The sequence below is a fragment of the Xyrauchen texanus genome, chromosome 11, assembly GCF_025860055.1.
Source record: "Xyrauchen texanus isolate HMW12.3.18 chromosome 11, RBS_HiC_50CHRs, whole genome shotgun sequence".
Classification (NCBI taxonomy): Eukaryota; Metazoa; Chordata; class Actinopteri; order Cypriniformes; family Catostomidae; genus Xyrauchen; species Xyrauchen texanus.
Genome location: NC_068286.1, coordinates 37,734,639 through 37,759,442, shown reverse-complemented (window position 1 = coordinate 37,759,442; position 24,804 = coordinate 37,734,639). Strand labels below are relative to the sequence as shown.

General features: G+C 39.4%; 1 protein-coding gene across 1 annotated transcript; it reads left to right on the top strand.

Annotated features, from left to right (window-relative positions):
* Positions 1 to 1,686: 1,686 nt before the first annotated feature.
* On the top strand, positions 1,687 to 18,277 carry LOC127651173 (microsomal triglyceride transfer protein-like). The gene is made up of 18 exons (XM_052136881.1): positions 1,687 to 1,828; positions 3,165 to 3,352; positions 3,900 to 4,043; positions 4,229 to 4,336; positions 4,789 to 4,905; positions 4,995 to 5,134; positions 5,249 to 5,399; positions 7,968 to 8,125; positions 8,798 to 8,966; positions 10,026 to 10,133; positions 10,585 to 10,797; positions 10,985 to 11,196; positions 11,462 to 11,559; positions 11,855 to 11,976; positions 12,063 to 12,290; positions 12,466 to 12,590; positions 16,688 to 16,858; positions 17,085 to 18,277. Exons 1-18 carry the CDS (start codon positions 1,765 to 1,767, stop codon positions 17,230 to 17,232), a joined length of 2,664 nt encoding a protein of 887 aa, XP_051992841.1. The 5' UTR covers positions 1,687 to 1,764; the 3' UTR covers positions 17,233 to 18,277.
* The last annotated feature ends 6,527 nt before the right edge of the window (positions 18,278 to 24,804 follow it).

The window sequence follows — 24,804 nt, the reverse complement described above, 5'->3', positions numbered from 1 at the left end:
AACAGACACTGTCTAGATGGATAGTGGACGCTATTGCTGCCGCATACGCGTCAAAAGACCTGCCATGCCCGTTGGGCATTAGGGCTCACTCCACTAGAGGCATGGCCTCATCGTGAGCATGGTCCAGCGGGATTTCCATTCACGACATGTGTGGCAGCTGGCTGGGCTTCCCCCTCCACCTTTGTCAGATTTTACAATCTGGAAGTGCCCGCCCTGCAGGCAAAACTACTAGCGGTTTAATACGCTACAGCTCCCCTGGTGAGCTGCACTGATGGGACTCATTCCACACAGACCGGCACCGCCGCTCTGTCGTTCCCTTCCCACGATGTGCTTATGTATTACACACACACTGGCCCGCACTCTTGCCGGCCAAATATTATTTCCCCACTCACAAGGGCTCCCCCGGGTCCCCCCACCCCCGGGGTTCATGCAGTGGATGCTTGGCGCGCACGGCGTTGACAATGGGTTCCCGTAGCGTAAGCTAGCTTACGCAATACGAGAGAACCTCTCGTAAGAGAACGAATCGGTTACCTAACGTAACCTCGGTTCTCTCTAGACGAGGGAACGAGTATTGCGTAGCCGGCCGTGCTCGCACCACGAGCGACTTTCGCTTCATTTAATGAAAACCAGGGTTCCAGCCTACGAACTACGCTTATATGCACTCTAGCCACGCCCATTTTGGCGGGCTTTGATGCAGTAAGCGCGCGAACGCCTCTCATTGGACGTGAGTTCGCCCAAGTTCGTCTATAGGCTGCAGCAGTTGCTCGCTAGCTAGCCCGCTCAAGGTCTGCAGTTGCTGCACTGCGTTGACAAATGATACAAAATTAAGGATAATTTTTTGGCTTCAATATCTCAGAAAAGATGAATCTTTCCCGTAGCGTAAGCTAGCTTACGCAATACTCGTTCCCTCGTCTAGAGAGAACCGAGGTTACGTTAGGTAACCGATTCGTTTAACCTGATTTAATCAATCCCTTGTTTTTTCGCGTGTCCAAATGAACAGAAAGCCTAACAAATCGCTATGCTCTTCTTTTGAAAGGCCTTGTAGCTACTGTACTGCTAAAATGAATTCCCCATCTTTGTGCTCTACGAGAAAAAGTGATGCTAGCTGTGATCATATAACCAGGCTACAACTGAGAACTAGGTGAAAGGTCCCGCAGTAAAATACAAATGACTCGCTTATATGGTTACGCACGCTCGCAATCACATCATGCATCAAAGATCATCCACCACATCATCCACATAATGGTTCCATCATTCAGTTTTGCCTCCGTCATAAAAGCCCAACCAACTCAAGCACCTGTCAAAAGACTCAACAATTGTTGCATTTTGTTTATGATTTGGTTTAAATTTAAATAGCCTACTGTGGCTCAAAAAAGTAAATAAATGTGGCCTAATCTTTGAACGAGCGTTTGATCATTGTGATTAAGAGAGACACATCCATTCACACCAACGGAGATTCCACGCGCTTTCACTGTGCGATGATTGATGCACTCTAGGAGGAGGAATACCGGGATAAAGCCATTGGGACCCAATACTACTATACAAATCAAACCACGTCTTTCTCTTGAGCAGCGTTAATTCGACAAATCTCAGTCAACCCTGCCGGTTAATTATTAGCCGTTATCTCGTACTTAGTACTGGAGCGTGGAGTTTGGATTCTGCCCCCCGAATCCAGATAAACACAGACAGAGCTGAAGGATCCTGGCACCCGTCCTTTCTTTGGCCCCTAGACCTTTAACGCACAGACTACACAGCGAGCTAACCATGCTGCGGCAGCTTGCTGGAGTTTTACTATGTGTGACCTCCTTTTTAAGTTCCTCATCTCTAGGTAAGTGATTATATTAAATCTAAGGAGTAAAACGTGTTTGGAATCATTTCTGTTTAAGGCTATTCCCACAGAATTGCTTGTTTGAAGCTGGCAAATTTGTTAAGAGTTTAAAAAAAAATGAAATTAATGATCATATTTGAGGCTTAGGCAAATATTAGTGTAAAAATGACTTAGTTGGTGCATGGGGGTATCTGGAAAATTTGTTTATTTGGCAATTTATTAATCATCTGGTCTAGGCCTACTTTTCATTCATTCTGTGCCCAGCTTGAGTTAATCACTGCAAACCAATAGGATACTCAGTAGTAGGTTTTGGCATCATTAAAGTATTTAACTTTTTTTTTTTTTTTAATTTCTAGTTTTATTTGTTAATGATTCTCTATAAGTTTTAATGAAAAATAAAAGTTGCTGCAGGACATAAATCTCGGTATAATCTCGGAATCAGTCAAGGTGATGCAATCCGAATGTGACACGTCAGTTTTTACAGGTCAGGCCTGAAATACTGCCAGAAATGAGAGTGGTCATTTTAGATTACTTTATAACACAATGTTCATACAACCTATATTTGTACAGAGCATTAAATTACAACAAGCTATTAACTTTTTGATATGTAATTTTTTTCCCCTAACATCAATAATTACTTTCATTGATGCAAAATGAACTTATATGTCCTGACTGTAGTCTAAGATGCAGACTAAAATAACTATTTGAGTTACTAACATGCTACTTTTTGACTTGAATTTTTTGAATTTCATGGCCCCTTATTTCAGGAATTACCTTGATTTATGCCAAATTTACCTTGAATGTGTCATGAGTCTAGTCTAAAACTTCCAGACTTACAAAACTGAGGGTGAGTCATGAAATGAGACTAAAGTAAGTGTTGAATATGATACCAATAACTGTCCAGAGGATTAATAGCTCATAGTGCACTGTGTGCTGTTATCTGAGGCCCACCTACAATAGAGCTGCATTTGTTTTCCTACTGTATTTCTAATCCAATCATTCAGTGAAAGACCATAGGAGTGCCTCTTAAACTTGCTTTCTTATTCACTAAGATGCATATAGATATAAACCCAGTGCATTAAATCAATAAAACCCATGGTAAGAGTAAGTGTAGCCCTCTTTGTGAATGGGTTTAAAGCATTTGTGATTTTTAGGAGACACTCAATACATTTCCTGCATGCCTCTTTCCTTTCACATTCCCCTCTGGTCCTAGACCAGCTAAGTCTTACACTGCCTTGAGTTACACTAATATAGGTAAACAATGCCACTGACCTGCAGTCAGCAGTTGATAACCTAGAATGCATCACAGCAGGAGATTTTTTTTGTGTTTTTTCAGGTGCAAGCGCTGGACCTCGGCTGGATAATGACAAACTCTACAGATACAGCTACAGCGCTGAGGTCGGGCTGAACAGGCCAACGGGATCCACTAGAGGGAATGTTGGATTCAGGATAAACTGTGATGTGGACATCAGCCTTATCTGGAGGAACCCAGAGAACCAGGATGAGCAGCTACTTCGAGTGCAGGTGGGGGGAAGCAAATACAGTTGAACATCTCAGATGACAATGACAATGGCTGTGTTCAGAATAGCAGACTAACATACTACTTCAATTTGTGTATTATATAATATGTTTACTGTGCACAGTATGCTAATTATTTAGTATGCATAGAACACCCGGATGACCTACTGTATGTGCCAGAATGTGTAGTACACAACTAGAACACACTGCACACTAGTGTACTGTATGATGAATGTACTGTAATTAGAGTAAAAAAAAATTTAATCAAACTGCCAAATGTTAAGCCATTTTTACACAAATAATATTTAATTTATTTTAAAATAATAATTTCCATGTTGATAATTGGACACCACATACATGCAATATGATGAGGTCATGTGATAATGCAGCATACAAAAAAAATAAACATTTAATCGTAGATAGTAAAAAGTGTATACAGCACATTATTCAATAAGTATTAAGCTAGAATCCCATTCTGAACCAGTATTTCTTATTCTTCATGATTTAGTAGAAAAGTAACATACTGTAACATGTTTTCCTGTCCTGTTTTCAGATCTCAAATGTTCAAATTGAGAGTGCTGCTAAGCGCTCCCGCAAAAACAACATCTTCCATGGCAGCTCACCAGAAAGCATTTTGGGTAAAGACAAGCTTGAAGTGCTTCAGAGCCCGTTCATATTGCTTTGGAAGATGGGCAAGGTAAGAAAGACTTTCCAGTTTTATATACATTATATTACTAATCAAACATCTAAAGCACGCAAAACAATGTTGGATCAGTAGTTACGTTTTCCCTACATAAAATGTATTAATATTAGTTAGAGAATTATTCATCCTGAACTTTCAAAATAGTGGTTTGACTCATTGTGTGATGCGACTCTCCTCAGCTGAGAAGCATTTATGCCAATAAGGGGGAGCCTGCCAACATCAAAAACTTGAAGAGAGGTGTGGCCAGTATGCTAATGATCCAGTTAAAGTCTGGGAAAATGATGGAGGTAAAGTCTGACATGAGTTTAAGTTCTCCACCAGTCAAAACCAAATTCAGAGAGGCTTGGTTAAACTTAGAGATAGTTCACCCAAAAAAATGAAATTCTGTAATCATTTACTCACCCTCATGTAGGTCCAAACTCCTATGTGGAGATGTAAGCCAGAATGATAGCATTCACTTTGATTGTATGGAGAGAGAAAAAAAATGCAAAGAAAGAGAATGGTGACTAAAATGTCCTTTTTTGTTTCACAGAAGAATGTCATATGTGTATAGAAAAACATTAGGATGTTAATGAATGAATGATAACATTAACATTTTTTGGGTGAGCTACCCCTTTAAGGGATATTTGTAAATCGATGCAAAATACTGTACATTTTGGGTGTGCATTAAGAAGATACTGATTGGTTGATTGATATTTTAATCTGTAATGGACGACTAATGTATGCCTTTCATCTGCAGGCTGATACTTCAGGGAAATGTTTAGTTGAGTACAAGGCTACTAAAAATCAGGTGATCCGCACAAAACACTTGGAGACCTGCAAAACACAGGAGACAGGATTCACAACCCACAGCCCAGTAAGAAGAAACACTCTTTTCTCATCTGCCCTCATTAAACATAATTTAATTCACAGTTTAAGGCCTCACCTCCCCAACTCTCTTCATAGGTGTTGGGTATCAGTGGAAAGTGTACTTCTGTAACAGTTATCACTCTGGAGAATGGCATCATTAAGTCTGCTGATGTGGAGGAATCACACATTTTGTCCGCCAATGCTCGCCGTACGACCGCAACAAAAGTCCTGTCCAGGTACCAGAGAAATAAGGAAGGAAATAAGAAAAGAAAAGAGATGAATGAATTAAAGAATGAATCAGTTAATCAGTCAAGGAAACTGACTGATTAAACTCTCATGGCTCCCCACAGGCAGTCACTGACACTTAAAAAGACTGAGGTTGGCACAAGAGAAATGGCTGGTAAGGATGCTGCAAGCGTGGTGAAATCTCTGAATGACAAACTCATCTCTGTCGGAGTCATAGGGGAGAAAGTCAAAGTCAAATGCAAAGGATGCCCAAATGTAAGCTTCATTAACTGTGCATACTGATGATAACAGTAACATAATAAGATAATTCGTGTTTATGTTGCGCTGACACATTGTAGCATAGATGCAGAATCAGCAAAACACTGATTAATGTTTTGCCCCTTGTCTCATTAAATCTTTTTATATATATATATATATATATATATATATATATATATATACTAAATTAATTTGAAATGGATACACTGTATTTGTAGACAAAGGTCTCAGCTAATTGATCATATAAGGAAACAGGTTTTTATAAAGAAGCTTTTTTCTTTTTTTTTTAATTGACATTAATTCACTTCATAACTGAAATTTTAATTTAATTTGTGTCAACTCTGTCAGACACACTAAAAACCTGCTGTTTTAATTTGAAGTCTTTAATTATCTAATAATAGTGTTCAGTAAAGTAGCTAAGTGATCATAATTTTTGTTTTAATTAAAAAATGTTTTAACACTATTCTGAAGTTGACAAAATTGAATATTTTTCCATCTTAACCATGTGTTGTGCACTGGAGCCATTTGGTTTTTGTCCTCAGTTAAAGCTGCCTCTATGACCTAAACTAAAATGCCCAAATTATTCCACAATTCTTAACAGAAATGATCACAATCGGATGACATGCTGACATGTTGAAGCTGTGACCACAGAGACTTCAAAATTGTTTTATGTAAAATTGACAGGCAGTTTTATTTTTTTATTTTATTTTTTTAGAAAATATGATTTCAAGTTTACTTTATGTATTGTTTGATATCTTACAGATCCCTACCTTTCATTTGACATTTATTTGTAAGAATTTGTTGCATTTCTATACACTTTGTTTGGTAGTTTAACACTGTGACCTCTTGGTCAAGTTACAGTACATGTGCTTCCAAGTATATAGCTCCCATTAAAATGTTTTTAATTAAATTATTTAAAAATATAAGTAATGAATGCCCTGAGTATACACATTTCCATTAGATTGAACTTTCAGTATTTGTAGTATTATACATTTCTTGATTTGTAACATAAAGAGGACATGTTTTGCCCCTTATCCCAAGAATCAGTGAAAAATAGAAGTTCGTAGTTACCGATGTCAATGTAAAAATGCGCATTTACAGTTAGCCATGTTTAATTAATTCTGTGAGTGAAAGCATACAATTACAAGGGATTATTATTGAGACAAAGCAAGTAATATTCGGCTGGTCACGTAATCTCAACGTGGCGATGCTCATGAATGTGCACCCAGCCCCATATGTAGAATAAAGCTTCTTTTTCCTCTTAGAAATCTTAATCTCATGTTAAGTGTATGTCATCAATTTAAACAGACTTTTCAAAAATACTACTGTAAAGGGATAGGAGGCGGCGAGAAACGGCTTGACAATATAAATAATATTTTAATTATAAACTCAACCAAAAAGATAAACATACACACAGGTGTCGGACAGCTGCCCGTAAATCTCTCTCTCTGTTGCACTGCCTTCTTCGGTCGGCCCTTATCACTCTTGAGGGCTGATTAGGGGGTCCTAATCTCCTGACCTCCGCCCTGCCACATTCCTCCCTTGTTCTGTCAGGCCGGGGAGCCCCCGGCATGACGTACACCCCGCCCCCCCTCTTTTCCAAGGGGAGGGAAACAAAAAAAAATGTGGCACCTACACGCTGTAACGGCGATCAGGCCAAATTAACATAACATTTAAAAAAGAGAGGGAAAGGCCAACACGGAGCAGCAGTGGGAGAGAGAGAGGAGAGGGAGAGGAAAAAAAAAACACTTACTTGCCGGTTCTCTGATATGCCGTAGCTTGGTCCTCGGCCACTCCTCCACCCTCTAATGGATGACAGCTGCACCTCCCCAGGTTGATCGGAGGCAGCCTTCCAGCCCCTGGTGGATGGAACACCCTGTCACGTTCTCGGGAAACAGAAGGGGTCTCCCCCGCCCCTGGTAGCGGCTCTCCCACTCCAGGCGGTCGGCCGGGAGCCCCTTCCTGCTCGCGGTCATCATGACCCCGCCACGTTTAGCGGCTAGTAGGGGTCTCCCCCGCCCCTGGCAGCGGCCCTGTCCGCTCCAGGCGGTCGGCTAGGAGCCCCTTCTCCCTTCGCGGTCATAGGCTGTTAGTCCGCTCTCAGGCGATCAGGCTTCTCCGTCCCCTGGTAGATGGCCGTGGCTGCTCCGTTGGGGTGGATGGTAGTGGCGAGGACTCTACTAAGGCACATCCCTCCTCCTTCTCGGGTTTCGGCACCAGTGTAAAGGGATTAAGGGAAAGGAGGAAGCGAGAACTGGCAACCGACAATATAAATAATATTTTAATTATAAACTCAACCAAAAAGACAAACACACACACAGGTGTCGGGCAGCTGTCCGTAAATCTCTCTCTCTCTGTCGCAATACCATCTTCGGTCGGCCCTTATCCCTCTCGAGGGCTAATTAGTCTGATTAGGGGCCAGGTGTGCGAATCACGATTGATATTTCGTTACAATTCAAAGTTTAGCAATTAGCATAAGATTTAATGAGTGCACCTTTAAGGTCACGTATGTGTTTATGGTCATTCTGATGTATATTGGTATTGGCTTGTTGTGTTATACAATAGTTGATGGACACATGGAAGGCTGTGAGGTCTCAGCTTGAGCCGGACTCACTCGCTAAAGTGACAGCCCCACGAAGTTTCCTCTTGCTCCTACACAGCCTACGCAAAGCCAGCAAAACAGAGATCCAGACTGTACTGCGCAACTGCAGCAAGACTGCATTGTAAGACCACACTGTTAATTTAATTTGATCTCCCTCTTTCTCATATGTACACGCATCACTTTGGATATTTTTTTTCCTGTTCTTCTCCACTTCCTCTAAATAAATATTGGGGCGGCTGTGGCTCAGGTGGTAGAGTGGGTCGGCCACTAATCGCAGGGTTGGTGGTTAGATCCCTGGCCCACACGAGTCCACATGCAGAAGTTTCTTTGGGCAAGACACTAAACTCCAAGTTGCTCCGAATGGCAGACTAGCGCCTTGCATGGCAGCTCTGCCATCATTGTAGTGTGAGTGTGTGTGTGTGTGTGTGTGTGTGTGTGTGTGTGTGTGTGTGTGTGAATGAGACTGAGTGTAAAGCACTTTGAATACCACTAAGGTTAAAAAAGCACTATATAAGTGCAGACCATTTACCATTTAAATGTTCTAATTTGCATACTACCTATCCAAAATGGTAATGAAGCCTGAATTTAGCTAGATGCTAATGCTACATGCAAATGAAAAGAGTATGCTACAAAGGTGTCTGTGTGGTATCAAGAACTGTGTTATGCATACTCAAAAGTATGTGTTTTGCTATCACCAGCTACATTAAGTGCTTAGTACAAGCATGTGAATTGGGTAGAAGCCATTATTGTTGTCCCTTTCCTAAACATGTCACCTTTTTCTTTCTCACTCTAGGCCTCAGTTGGTGGATGCAGTGACATCCGCTCAGACTCCAGCATCTTTCTCAGCCATTCTGGAGTTCTTGGACTTTAGTAAGAAGGAAGGTTTAGTCCTACAGGAGCGCTTCCTGTATGCATGTGGCTTTGCCTCCCACCCTACAGAGCCCATGCTACAGTCACTGCTGGTAAGATCTCTATTAGTATTAATACCATGGTTCTTTTGAAATACCATGCTACTGAATGATTACCATATTCATATTGCATGATATTTAATGGTACTCCAAGTTACTCAAAGCATACCATGTTATTACCAAAAATATGGTATTACAATGGTACCATGTCCAAAATATTGCCATACCACTGAATTTTCTGTAATTGCTGCCATTTAATCTGCAGTCAGATTTCCCAATCTGACTGCAGATTTTTTTTAATTAAGCGGAGTCTGATGTATACCTAAAATCTTTGTTGAAATGTTAGTCACACATTTAAATGCTCTCATGCACATGGAGTTTAGGTATCATAAACTAACAATGAAAAAAAAAAAAACATTTATATTATTTAAGGAATAGTTCATCCAAAAATGAAAATTTTCTCTTCAGGCCATCCCAGATGTGTATGACTTTCTTCTACAGAACACAAATGAAGATTTTTAGAAGAATATCTCAGCTCTGTAGGTACATAAAATGCAATAAGGAGTTATATTTTGGTCTGTTTTCACCCAAAACTGATTCGATCGCCTATGAAGACATGGATTCAATAACTGGTGTCATTTGGATTACTTTTATGCTGCCTTTATGTGCTTTCTGGAGCTTAAAGGTTTGGTCACCATTCACTTGCATTGTATGGACCTACAGAGGTTGTTTGTGTTCTGCAGAAAATAGAAAGTCGGGATGACCTGAGGCTGAGTAAATGAGTGAATTGTCATTTTTTTATGTGCACTATCCCTTTAATCTTGGTTAATGCATTTTTTAATTGTTCATAGTTATTTCATCTAAGTTCATAATGCGTTAACATCTACAACTTTTAATGTTAAACATTTTCTTGGATATGTTATAAAATGTTATTGAACCAAGATTAATAACCGCTTTGAAAGAATTGTAATGTAGGTAATGTTTACGAATACTACCTTATTGTAAAGTGTTACCAATGTAAACAATTGTGATAACAGTTTTTAAATGTGTTTAGATTGTTTTGTTTATCATTTAATGAAATATCCTAAAATCTCTGCTATATTCCCTCCATAGGACGTATCTCAAGGAAAGATTGGCAGTACAGACATTAAGGAGTCAGTTGTGATCATCATGGGTGCTCTAATCAGGAAACTTTGTCTCAACGGAGGATGTGAGCTACCAGTGAGTCCACATACATTATATTATTATTCAAATTTCTATTAGATTCATTTTATGAAATTGCTACTTGTATCCATGGCCCTCTGAATCAATTTTAAAGGGATAACATGATCACCCCTACTTTACACTGTTTCAGTCATGACTTAAATTCTTTAGTATAACATAAAAGGAGATGTTAGGTAGAAAGACAGCTTCAGTCACCATCTTCTGTCATTGCATGGGAAAAATGCAATGAGTGTGAATGGTGACTGAGGCTGTCATCCCTAACATTCTGCTTAGCATCTTTAGTGTTCCATAAAGTCATACAGGTTTGGAAAGACATAAGGGTAAGTACTGTAAATGCTGACAGAATTTTTATTTTTAGGTGAACTATTCCTTTAACTTAATCCCAATGAATCAATCTCTGTTGAATCATTCAAGCTGGCTGATTGTATTTCTCGTTTCTGATGTGCAGACGGTGGTGAAAGTGAAGGAGCTGTTGCTGGCAGGGCCTGACAGCACCCAAGTGGAGTCAGAGGTGCAGATGTACCTGTTAGCACTGAAGAACGCTCTCCTGCCAGAGTCCATTCCTCTTCTAACCAAATATGCAGAGTCGGCGGTGGGAGGGTTTAGCACCATTGCCATCACAGCTTTGCAGAGATACGACCCTGCGCTTATAACAGCAGAGGTAAATTAACAAAAAAGTACATAGTAACTGCTTGGAAAGCAGTCTCACAAATGTGTTCTTTTCTGCAAAAGCAAGTGAGTTATATGGCTTAGGAACCACATGATGGTGAGTAAATTATAAGTGAATTTTCATTTATGGGTGAACTATTCCTTTAAGCAGAAAACATGTAATGCTGTCTTTCCCACAGGTGAAAAAGACATTGAACCGCATTTACCATCAGAATCAGCGTGTATATGAAAAGAATGTTCGTGCCGCAGCAGCTGATGTAATTATGAGCAGTAATCCATCCTATATGGATGTAAAGAACCTCCTGCTGTCCATTGGACACCTGCCACATGAGATGAATAAATACATGCTGTCTAAAGTCCAAGACATACTGCGCTTTGAGAAGCCAGCCCGGTGGGTCTCATGCACACAAGTATATCACTTTCCTCACACATTGGCAGAGTCTTCAGTTTTCTCACCACAATAATAATTTACAAAACATGTAAATGAGTAGTTGACACATAACATGTCCATAGACTATTTGCCAACATCAAAATATTAGGTTACAATATTTTTTTTTTGGTATTCTGTATACGAATGGATAAAGAAAAGTGTATATCTTTGGTCCTGCAGCTAGTCACCAAGTTGTTCATTTTCTGGAATATTTTCTGGTTTGCAGCATAATGGTACAGCAAGTTATGAAGGACATGGTTTCCCACAACTATGACAGATTCTCAAAGACTGGGTCTTCCTCTGCTTATTCAGGCTTCATGGCAAGTAAGTGACTTCTGACTTTTAAACTTTGGCCTATGATACTTCTGTTTTATACTAAACCTTATATTAACACTGCAAGGGAGTATTGAAGATGTCCTGTGATGAAGATGTAGTCAAAACCCCTTACCCTATGTATTAAAAGTTTGGAGCGAAACTCATCCAGCACACTTTGTGCTTTGGACAATGGATAATTAACATCTCAAATGGTGCAATTTGTTGATGGAATGTATGCTATTACTTCTCTATGCGAATGGACTAAGGAGGTTTACCTTAAAGTTCAAATCATATCTTCCAACAGAAACTGCTGATGTCACTTCCACTTACAATTTGGACATCTTATACTCTGGTTCTGGCGTCCTGAGGAGAAGCAACATGAACATTTATGCTCAGAACAAAGATGCCTTCCTTCATGGCCTTCAGGTAGCCATCAGTATAACACAATGCTGAACAACTTTAAACTGGAGTTTACCATCACCACCAATTACTTTCTTCCATGCTGATCTCAGGTGACAATCGAAGCCCAGGGTCTGGAGTCTCTGATTGCAGCCACAGCGGATGAGGGGGAAGAAGATCTCGAGTCCTTTGCTGGGATGTCTGCTCTGCTGTTTGACGTGCAGCTCCGCCCAGTGACCTTCTTCAAAGGCTACAGTGACCTGATGTCCAAGATGTTCTCCATGTCTGGAGACCCAATCAATGTGGTGAAGGGCCTTATTCTGCTCTCAGATCACTCACAGGTATGGCATTCACCTCAATGTACTCATCGCATTTCATATAAGATTTGACATAAGTTATTATATTATATTAAAAGTTTCCTTACATTTTTAGTGAAGTTCATTACATAGCACCGCCTAAAGAAAAGATCTCCATATTTATCTGTTCATAACTGATTTTTTGACTCCTTTCTCTAAGGTTATTCCACTGCAGTCTGGTCTAAGAGCCAGTGCTGAGTTCCAAGGCAGCCTGGCCATTGATATTTCTGGTGGGATGGAGTTCAGCTTGTGGTACAGAGAGTCTAAGACCAGCGTCAACAACAGGTAAAACAAACATCACTTATGCTCTTGCTTGGGGATTTAAAGGGATAGTTCACTCAAAAATGGAAATTCTCACATCATTAACTCACCCTCATGCCATCCCAGATGTGTATGACTTTCTGTCTTCTGTGGAACACAAACAAAGATTTTTAGAAGGATATCTCAGGTCTGTTAGCCAACACAATGCAAATGAATGTGTGCCAACATTTTTAAGCTTCAAAATGGACATTAAGTCAGCATAAAAGTAATCCATATGACTCCAGTGGTTAATTACACATCTTCTGAAACAATATGATATGTGTGGGTGAGAAACAAAACAATAATACGTTTTTACCAGTCTCCTCCCTTCCCAGGTTGTGGATGTACAGTATGCACGAAGAATGTGAATCACCAAAAAATAATAAGAATGTAAAGGCAAACTTGGAAGTGGAGAGTGATAGTAAAAAAGGACTTAAATATTGATCTGTTTCTCACTCACACCTTTCATATCACTTCAGAAGATATTAATTTAACCACTGGAGTCATGTGGATTACTTTTATTCTCTGTTTATGTGCATTTTGGAGCTTCAAGATTTTGGAACTAATTCATTTGCATTGTATTGACCTACAGAGCTGATGTATTCTTCTTAAAATCTTAATCTTGTGTTCTGCTGAAGAAAGAAAGTCATACACATCTGGGATGGCATGAGGGTGAGTAAATGATGAGACAATGTTAATTTTGGGTGAACTATCCCTTTAAACAACCAACTGACATCAGGGATTCGTCTTTTCCCACACATATTGCTTAAGGACATGTATGATACCTCAAATCATTCAGCTTATTGTGTAGAGATGATTTACGATAGCCAGATGACAAAATGGGTGGGAAAACTGCCATGCAGTTGTGTATGGACCAGAATATCATAAACTGTGTTTCAAATGACACACTATACACTATGACCTCGACCATCTAGTGTATGAATTTTAAAAAGAGTAGTATCATCCCAAACTGAACACTAACAGGTTTTACTACATGGAAACTTTTGACATTTTTCAGCTGACGGAAGTGCCGTTTTAACTGCACACAATGTGTAGCCGTGATTTTGATTGGCACGCACCACTCACATTTATTTCATAAAATTATCAAATCTTGTCTTGTGTAGGAATTCTTTATCAATCTCACAACTCACAATGTTCAGCCTTTTAAAACTGCACATCTATGTACATAGAACTCAATTGCCAGATGTTTTTCTTCTCTAGATTTTCAAAATACCTGTCGTAAATATGAGACTGTGCCTCTTAATATAACATCAATTGTCCTTCCAAGAGATTTGATGCTGCTAATCCTCATCTTTAGCCACATCTGCACCTGCCCTCTCACTGTTTGTTTGTGGATGCTATCAAAGGCATCTTGGCTGATACGAGACAGATGGAAAAATAGAGCAATGGAAGAAGTAAGAATAAATATCAGGATTTAAGGGTACATTTATTTTTCCTTGTATGCTGTTGAAATCATCTGGTTGTTAAAACTCAGAGCTAGTAATCAGTCTCTACAAAGAGCAAACCATGAGCCTTTATCGCCATCATCACCATTATGCTCTTGAGTTAAGCACTTAACCACAAACACAAAGTTCATACACCCCCAATTCAACCCCTTTTAGCTGAATAACTGAGAAGCGCCATCCCCCATCAGACATCAGTTTAAGCGTGATCACATTTCACACAAGCGCTAATGAACCTAGTGTAAGTATCAGTCGACAGAAAGGTTCTGGTCCTTAATCACGGTCACATAAACAATGGTGAGCGTGATTCAGAAGTTGCATTTTCGCTTAAAACGTATACATTTGCTTCTTTGACGTTAGGTTTAGGGTTTGGATTAGGATGAAGAGTAAAAGGAATATTTTGTGTTCAATACAAGTTACTCTCAATCGACAGCATTTGTGGCAAAATGTTGATTACCACAAAAATAATTTTGACTTGCCCCTCCTTTTCTTTAAAAAATGCAAAAATGGAGATTACAGTGAAGCACTTTCAATGGAAGTGAATGGGTGCCAATTTTGAAACGTTAAAATACTCACTGTTTCAAAAGTCTAGCCACAAGACATAAACAATATGCGTGTAAACATGATTTCATTGTGATAAAATCCCTTACTAACCTTTTCTGTGTAAAGCTATAACATTAAAAATTAACATTAACAGTTCAAATAATACATGAGTTTTAACAGAATTAATGTAAGTGCTTTTATAAAATTATAAGCTTCAAATTTCCACTTAAACCCTCTAAATTTGGCCAAAATTTGTAGCCTCACTGTAACCTCGATTTTTGCTTTTTTTAAAGAAAAGGAGAGGCAAGTCGAAATAATTAGGCTATCAATGTTATATCATTAGGCTATGCCACAAATGCTTTTGATTGAACTTAACTAGTATTGAATATACTGAAACATTCCTTTAATATGCATTCTTGTTGACTGCATTACATCAACTAAAAATGCTCGATTGTGGAGATTTCTTCGGCCACTGGGGGCAGTGATTAGAATTCCGGTAAACACAGGCAGAATTCAACAGTTAACCTACTGTTGCCAAATTCACAATGCAATCAGTATGTTCCCCCAGGTTTCTCCAGGGAGATAGACCCTGTAACAAGTGAATTGTAAACTGTTTTGAAATAAATAAAGTCTGCTAAATGACTACTTACAAATTTTCATCTTTACAACTGAAGCACTAATCGAGCAACATGACTTAATGGTGTTAAAGACAGCTTTATTTCTACACTACCATTGTGAAACTTTGTTTTGCGTGAACGTCTTTTAGTTTCACATTTAGCGTTATGGTTTTGCTAATCTTTGTTTTACGATGGGTATTTCTAGGTGGCATCTGGTTTTCTGTATCTGCCAATCCACAGGACAGGCAGGGGCAGGTGAATGGATCAGGGAGGCAAGCTTTACCTTCTATGAAAAGTAGACGGACAAAGACACGCTGACAGACAGACAACCTAATACATAAACACGTGTACTTGTGGGGAAACAGACAGATAGTTACATACAGACACACATAGTCAGACAGAATGGCAGGCTATGTATAGGATTAGTATAAACCACAGCTTTCTCGGGCGCACAAGATTAGCATTCCTCCACTCATGCCCACTTGTCAGGGGTGGCCATGTTGAAAAGATCATTTAAGGTGGAGGTTGGAAGCATGGAGCCAGACAGTCTCATGTGATATGTGAGCTCAAGCACCAAAACTGACTCAGCAGATGCTGAAATGGTGATAAATCTTTATGTAACACGGTCTCATAGAATCATGTTACTATACCTGGTATTTTTGCAAAAGGACATTTACGTGGCCAGTTGTACATATTGTGGAAGTTTCCTGGAGAGATAAACACTAGAGGTGCTACAACAACAACAAGTTCTATTCACTCTCAAATCACGAGTAAAAGGGCAGATTATTTAGAAACACTTACTTTTCACCCTGTTTCTCACACAATGCTATCTTATGACATCAAAACACTTTTACTATAGCATACAACTTGTTTACCAACTACATTTATAAGCTTTTTTTTAGCAAATTCTATTTGCGCGGTAACTCAACTAATAGAGCGTTGCACTTCCAACTCAGTTTATGGTAAGAAGGTTTTGTTGATTTAAAACTCGATAGACCATTAACCTTTAAAATCTCTTCTGTTTAGAATTTCAAATTTGCTTTTATGGTACTAACAGTTTAAGCTTAAGGTTTGGGGTTTATTTAAAACTCCATAGAGCATTAACCTTAAAAACCTCATCAATTTGGCACTATTAGCGCCACACAGTGGATATTTCACACTGGAACTGCCATGATACGCATAATGGAACACATAATTTCATTTTGCAAAATGTCACAACAACCACATAATTTTCATGAAATCAGACTGAAATTTTGGTAGGCAATTAGTAGATAACTAAAAACAGTAGGTCTACACAAATCTTAAGCATTGAAATGTGTGTTTGTTTGTTTTATTTGCTGTAAGATTTACAAATTGAACAGTATTCAAATAACAAAGTATGTTTCAAGGGCATTGGGGACCCTAGTGGTTAGTTCGTATTAGTCGTGCTAACTAAGCTCATCCATGATTGTGTGTGCAGGGGAGCCCTGGTTGTCATCGGTAACGTAACTGTGGATATGGACTTCGTAAGCGCTGGGGTGGAGGTGAGTTTTGAGACAGAGGCTGCCCTGGACTTCATCACCACTGTGCAGTTTTCCGAGTACCCCTTCCTTGTCTGCATGCAGATGGACAAAACAACTTTCCCCTTCAGGTATGGGTCCTCTTATTCTCATCCAGGCCTATGTTGTAAATAACTGCATATCATTCTTATTTATCATAGCCTAGGTCTATAAAGCTTATTGTATATCACTTGTTATACATGATAGTTATATATTATAATAATTATATAATTCTGCTCAGAAAATGATATTCCATACTCCCTTATGTCTTGTGTTTAATAACAAAACGAACCTGTTGTTGCCTCTCATGCAATCTAGTGAGACGGTGTCCAAGCAGGAGAAGTTGCCCTCTGGACAGAATTTCTCCTCAGGAAGGAGCAGAAAGCAGCTGGTACCAGGCTCAGAATTCCCTCTACACCAGGAGAACTCTAACATGTGCAAAAAGGTCTTTGGGCAAGACTGGTAGAATAGCTGAGTCTGCACCTGATGCTTTAGCAAATATTAAAGGTTTTCACAAACAGCCACTCTGCATTTTTGCATGAGTGTGTATATTTTGGGGTGGGTGTGTGTGCTTAAACCTTAAGTCAATCAGGCTTGTGGAGGCATTACTTTAAGGTCCTTACAATAAGTCCTACCATGTTTTCTCCATATACGAATGATAAGTACAAATTAAATTCATATTTTTTTATAAGTTTGATCAAATCTTCTGTACAACCAATGGCACTCTCATCATCCGAAGGTACTATTCAACCCATAAAAAACTGCATTTTTTGTTTCAGAATTCAGCTGTTATAAAATATTTATAAATGCATTATAACAGGTACATTGAAAGACTGTGTATTTGAGGTGCTACTGTATTATTTATTTAATTAGAGGGCTTTAAGTCACTCGTTATCCCTCTACAGGCATTTCAGAACACCTGGTTTCCATGATTATATCAGATGTTTACGTTCTTGCAAATATTTATGGCAGTCTCGTACATGGGAACATAATCATCCATGAATAAAGTTTCTTTTTTTTTTTTTTGTCCTTTCTCTCCTGAATGTATATTTTCTGTCATCATCTTTTTGTATGGGATAGTATAAATATTGAAGTGGTAACTTTCCATAATATAGATAATTAATACTGATGTATCACAACACATTGTACCACTGAGGCTTCATTTAACTATAATGGGGGTGTAAGTAGGCTAATTAATATGGTTAGTCCTTTTAACAGTATATCCGAATAAAGATAAGTATTGAATGTTTAATGAAGCTTCAATATATGAACATTGTGAGATGGAGGACAGGTTGCATGAGATATAAGGTCTGTTTATTTCACTAATGTATGTATTACCCTTGAGAACTGTATCAACAAGATTTACCTGTACATTTCCTGAAGGAAGTATCGGTGCTTGCGTGGCAGCAAAAGAATCGTGCAAATTTTTGGTACAATAATCTAGAAAAGGAGACGAAAGCCAGAGGAACGAAAGACAAAATGTTAGATTTTGAATGCCAAACATTGTTGCAGATTTTGATACATTAAAAAAAGAAAGTTTATAAAAACAAAAATATCACATTGGGATGCAATTACTGTATATGTATATTATGTGCAATCCTCTGCTCAAATGCTCTGATTTACCTCCTGTCTCTTTAAAGCCCCCCTTTCAGAAAAGCCCAGTCTGCTCTGATTGGTCAGCTGGCCTAGTCTATTGTGATTGGTCAACCGTGTGTTGGAAATGTAATGCCCCTTACTATAACTGAGTTTCGGGCTTCCTTAACAGCTGTAAACACTATTGTATATGGTAACAGTGGCAACGGTTTTTGCTGTACCAGTTTGACTCTGAGTCCGATAATGAAAGTTTGGAAGAACAAGCTGATTGACCCAAACCACCTTCGCAAGCATGACTTGAGTAGGACAATTCACAGTGGTAAGTTGTGGTTTTATTACAAGTACACTGTTGATTATTGTGAACCTAACAAAGCTTCAAGTAAAAGACATGTAGTGCATCTAAGTTAGTCATCTCTTGCTGGAATGGGTGTAGTGTAGCCAAACTTTTTTCCCATGAGCTATGAAGGGAGAACAGAGGCTTACTCCCGGTTAGTGAGCAAATTAGTCATGGACTACCGTGGAAAGCAGCCGTAACATTACAGCTTGTAATTACATAATTATACAAGACTACACAGTTTTAGGTAAAAGCCGGCCCACAGCTGAATAGTAAACTCTAACCAAAACAATACCATTGCATAGCAAGTTAGCCGAGCACTACCACTGATTCTTCTGTTCGTCTGCCTTTGGAAGTCCAAACAAAGAGGTTTTGCTTTCACAGTGAAGAAAACAGCGTCTTCTCGACATGGCGACAACACTAACCCAACTCATCCTGGCCTTGGCTATAACTATGTTTGTTTGAGGGTGGGCCAAAGTAGCCCTTATGTGGGCATTATGCAAATGTATTACATTGTGACGTAGATACTTTACAGAAGAAATGGTGGGACTATGAACCAGCTGATTCGTGTAGTTCATGAGCAGGGTTGTCTGTGGGAGAGTGTAACTCCCTTTTGCATGGACTGTGTGCTTTGTAACTTTGCAGACCTTTTACATGCACAAACAGCTATATTACACACTAAAGGAATGGTAAAATCCCAAAAAGCATAATAGGACCTCTTTAAACCAATTATTTTGAACAATAATTGTGCTATTAAACAAAATAACTAAATACTTCACTCAGGGCTGTGGGGTGAGACAGGGCTGCAGTTTAAGTCCCACTCTTTTTTAACATTTATATCAATGAATTGGCAACAACACTGGAACAATCTGCAGCTCCTGGCCTCACCCTTAACAATACAGAAGTGAAGTTTCTCCTGTATGCAGATGATCTGGTGCTGCTGTCACTCAGAGCTGAAGGTCTACTGCAGCACCTAGACCTGCTCCAACAGTACTGCCAAAACTGGGCATTGGCAGTCAATCCCCTATTAAAACCAAAATGATGATTTTTCAAAAGAAAGCTAGACATCAAGAAAACAAATATATTTTTCACACTAGGCAACACCACCCTAGAATGCACACTAAATTACGACTATCTTGGACTAAAAATGAGCGCGTCAGATGGCTTTGGTCTGGCTAACACACTGAAGGAGAAAGCAAGGAGAGCATTCTATGCTATTAAAAGAAAAGTTAATAACATAGAAATCCCCAAATCCCAATCAAAACCTGGAACAAAATATTGTTACCTGTCGCCCTGTATAGAAGTGAGATCTGGGGACCCCTCTGTAGTCAAACCAGTTACACACCAGTACTCCTGAAATAAAATATATCAAATTTGGCCAAATCATAAAGCACAATAAAAATACTTATTTGGATCATTGGGAGAATGAAACTAAATCACAACACAAATTAGAATGCCATAGAAGCCTAAAAAGAAAACATGAATTGCCAGTCTATCTGTCCACCATCAGAGATGTAAAACAGAGGCACATCCTGAATCAATACAGGCTGAGTGATTATAACCTTGCCATAGAAAGATGAAGACTTAAAAATTCTTGGCTCCCCAGAGAAAACAGGACAACAGCACTGCCAGAATGGATTGGTTGAAACCAAAATTAACTTTCCCCACCACTGCTGAAAATACCAATTAATTAGAAACACATTCTTCACAAAATGCAGGGAATCTATACCAGAAATATGTGAACTGCCTGAAATTGAACAAATTCAAATCATATTAGTAGAGAAAGAACCAACCGTACGACTTCATCACGTGCAAATTCCCAGATTTATGCTGAAGTAAGCGTGAGTTCCGAAGCACAAGGCGTTAAGGACATACTTATTAATATTATGCCCTTACCCAAACCCCTTATCTAAACATAATCAATCAGTAGTGTGTGTAAACATGATAGGAAGCTGTTATGTGTGACAGAAGCAAGTAATTGTTGTGTATTAGATGGAAAAGATGTCCAGTGACATCATTGGCTGTAGTAAAATTCATACGAATTCAAATGAGTGCAGTCGCACGATATCATGCGAATTAGCCAAATTTAGAAAAGTCGTACGAATCCTGACGATTTCACCGTGAGATTGTGTTGCAACAACACATGGCCCCTACAGCTGCTAAATATGTCACACAACCTGAGAGAAAGAACTCTGAGCCACTAAACCCATTTTTTCACTTAAATGTATACATTAGTCCATTTATTATTTCATTAAATATACTGTATATATTACTGTGTATCAGTTACATGTGATTTAAAATTGGTTGTTAATTACTGTATTCTAAATGTAATCATGGCTAATTCATCATGAATGTCATTTCTAAATTTAGTAATTGATATAATGTAGTGTTTTATTTCACACAGATTAGTAGCAATAAATAAACAGTTAAAACTTTTTTACAATATGTTTTCCCTTGTTGTATTTGCCTTACAGTGAGTATTTGTTTATGAAAGTTATTTGTTCAGTGTCCCTTTGATTTGGAGTACATTTCCCCATGGAAAAAAAATGGTTGGGAGGGGGACGGCGCTTGCGCTCGAGTCTCTCTTTTTCTTTCTTGCTGTTACTGCTGTTTGGCCGGTACTTCTAATTAAGAAGATAAGTTGAATTACACCGTTGTAACCAGTGTTCATTTTATGTCATTCACGCCTATGGAGACTGGAGTGTTCACCGACGCAAAGTCACAAAATAAGGGTTACAGACTGGTGGCACTGGTGTCAAGTTTACGTACTTCGAGAAGTTTATACGGCCAATGCATCCAACTATCACAGCGCATTTCTGAATGCACCACGAAGCAGCATAGTAATGTTGATTCCATGTCCAGGTGTCCTAGCTCGCCTATGAAAAAACAAAAGCAGTTCAGTGTGTAATTTCAAGCCCCAACATCGCTGTAGGAGTCCCCTCTTCTGACGAAATGCAGAACATTTGTGATGTTCTTCCTGACCCTGGTCTGACACTATCGGTTGACTTAAAAGAATGGCAAGCACAGCAAAGGGCTGATTTTGTCTAAATACGGTCATGGACTGGAAAGAGAAAAGTAATCAAAGGCCACCACGAGGCAGACTTAAGCAGTCCTCTGCCACCTTGAAAAAGCTCTGGCAAGAATTTCCCAAATTGTCAGTCCAAGATGGAATTTTGTGCCATAAAGTGAAACCCTCTCCTTATGGCCCACATGCTTACCAAATAGTCTTACCTGCAGTACTCATTCCCACTGCTCTTAAGTGTTTCCATGGAGAGAAGTTTAGTGGACATTTAGGTAATGTGCGCACTTTACTGAGAGCCAGGAAAATCTGTAACTGGCCTTACATGTCTCGAGATATCCAGAAACACTGTGCTGAATGTTTATCCAGTCAGTCTTGTAGTGCTACCACTGCTCATGAAAGGGCCCCAATGCAGTCCATTCAAAAGATTGTTGCAGATATCACAGAGTTGCCTGTTTCTTCACAAGGGAATAGTTATGTGTTGGTTGTGATGGACCATTTCACTCGCTTTGTCAACCTTTACCCTCTGAGATATCAGCGAGCTACATCAGTTGCACAGTGCATTTTCGAGGATTACATCAAACAGCATGGGATCCCTGAGTCAGTCCATGCAGACCAAGGTAGACAGTTTGATTAAACATTTATGCAATCAACTTGGAATCAAGAAAACACGCACCTCATGCACAATGTGATGGTATGGTCAAAAGACTAATTCGCACATTGAAAGATCAACTTTCTAAGTATATCTATGAGAGTGGAGGGGAATGGGATAAATATCTCCCTCAAGTAGAGTTGGCTTATAACTCAAGTGTTCATTCGAGTACTGGGTTTTCTCCTTTCTTTCTGGCACTTGGAAGGGAACCGCATTTACCTGTTGACATCCTCTTGAACTGTAGTCCTGTGGTGACTACATTCAATGTATATTCATTGGTCACTACTCCTGTACTCCAGGCACACCAGAGGAATATGCCAGTGCTTTGATCACATGTTTGTCATTTGCCTTCAGAGATGCGGCTGCACAGTCCACAGCTGCTAAGCTGAATCAGAAAGAACAGTATGACAAAAGGACATTTTTCCATCCACATAAAGAAGAGGAACTTGTGATTTTGGATGATCCAGCTCAGAAGCTGAATAAGCTGGCTCCAAAATGTAAAGGGCCATATATAGTTCTGAGACGTATGGATAAAGAAAACAGCTTTACAAGGGTTCTTTGTTTAACATACCTGCCAGTTCCTCTCAAGTATCTGTGCCTTCTGATGTTTGCGGTACAAATGCCCCTCAGCATTCTTTTCCCCTCAATGAACTGTCAGGAGTTTTGCATTTTCGACCTTCTACTCCACCTTATGTGCCTAAGCAAACTGTAAACCACACAGCTTCTGCTGCAGGAACTGAATGTTCAGCTCAAACTGTTTCTCTGTCTCAGCCTGAGACGGTGCCAATGCCACATCTACATCCTAGCACCTTGCTGTTCCCTGGTACGGCCCCTTCCCCATCAGTAGATTCATCTCAGTTTACCCGTAGTGGCCACATATTGAGGAAACCTGAAAGGTTCAAAGACTTAGTTTGTTAATGCCTATTGAACAGTATATGCTCATAATGGAGTTAGTTATACAGTGTTGTGTTTAAACTAATGTGATGCTTAAAATCTACAATGATTGTTGTTCCAGATTATTTGACTCTGATATTTGTGTATTGCACACATATATATTACTGATTACTGCACTCCATGTTCATGTTATGTTGTTCTATGTTAATGTGGTGAAAGGTGTTAAGTATAATATGCCAGAAACAAGGACGTTTCGTTTGTAAGCTTTTCGTTTGTAAGCAGGGGAGCCTGTAATCTAAAATTGGCTAATTCATTATAAATGTAATTTCTAAATTTAGTAATTAATTTGGTAATTTATAATTAATTTGTACTGTAGTGTTTTATTTCACACAGAGTAGTAGCAATTCTTAAACAGTTAAAAATGTTTTACAATACGTTTTCCCTTGTTGTATTTGCCTTACAGTGAGTATTTGTTTATTAAAGTTATTTGTTCAGTGTCCCTTTAATTCGGGGTAAATTTCCCCCGAGGAAAAAAAAGGTTGTGATGGGGACAACGCTTGCGCTCGAGTTTCTCTTTTTTTTGGGTGTGCACCGAGTGCACAGGTGCTGCTGTTACTGCTGTTTGGTCGGGACTTCTAATAAAGAAGATAAGTTGAATTACACCGTTGTAACCCGTGTTTATTTTATGTCATTCACGCATACGGAGACTGTGTTCACCGACGAGTCATAAAATAAGGGTTACATAAATATCCACAGTTTAAATCTGTTTATTAATGTTATATACGTACATGTGTCTGCTCTGTTTAATTTGATTATAACTTGTGCTTTGGCAACATTATAACATATAGTCATGCCAATAAAGCTAATTGAAAACAAAAATGAAATTGAATTGAGTGCGGGGCTGGATATAGGCATGGGCAAGGAGGGGCAATGCCCCCCCAAATGCCGTGACTGCCCCCCAAACGTGATGGCATGCAAAGATCCCAAATTTAAAAAATATTTCAAGAAAAATGGTCAGTGAGCGCTCTCTGCTCTCTATCCCTCATTCAAAGTAGCTACTGATTGGTAGATGCATAGGGAGGGCATGGCCGCTTCACCGGCTTGTGGTGAACCTGCTGAGCTTCACGTCTCAGTCAGTCACTGCAGAGCGGAGCAGGCAGACACACTGTCGTCAGCTGAGCTCAGCCCCTGTTTTGAGTTTCCTTCGCCGTCAGTCACTGAAATTATTTGGTTACTCTTTCTGTAAGCGTGTTCTCATTCCCTCCATATCTCTCTATCGCTTTCTCTTGTAATTTGCACCGAGTGACGAGTCGAGTATGCGCCGATTTCTGGTTGCTAAAGCTAGCACTGGCAGCAGCAACGAGGCTGCTAGGGCATTAGCTGCAGCAGAGACCGAATCCCCCGTCGTTCCCAGTCCATCCGTGGCTGTTGCGGATGAATACAACATAGGCTTAAACACTGAAGCACCGTCACAACCCATAGCTCTGGTTTTCCCCAAACGTAATTTTGGCAAGAGCTCCCGCTCATTCTGCCCAGGTTGGTATCG

Coding starts and splice junctions, on each gene's coding strand:
- LOC127651173 (XM_052136881.1), top strand. CDS start 1,765: ATGCTGCGGCAGCTTGCTGGAGTTTTACTATGTGTGACCTCCTTTTTA. Junction 3,353..3,899: donor AGCAGCTACTTCGAGTGCAG/GTGGGGGGAAGC, acceptor TCCTGTTTTCAG/ATCTCAAATGTTCAAATTGA. Junction 5,135..5,248: donor GCAACAAAAGTCCTGTCCAG/GTACCAGAGAAA, acceptor GGCTCCCCACAG/GCAGTCACTGACACTTAAAA.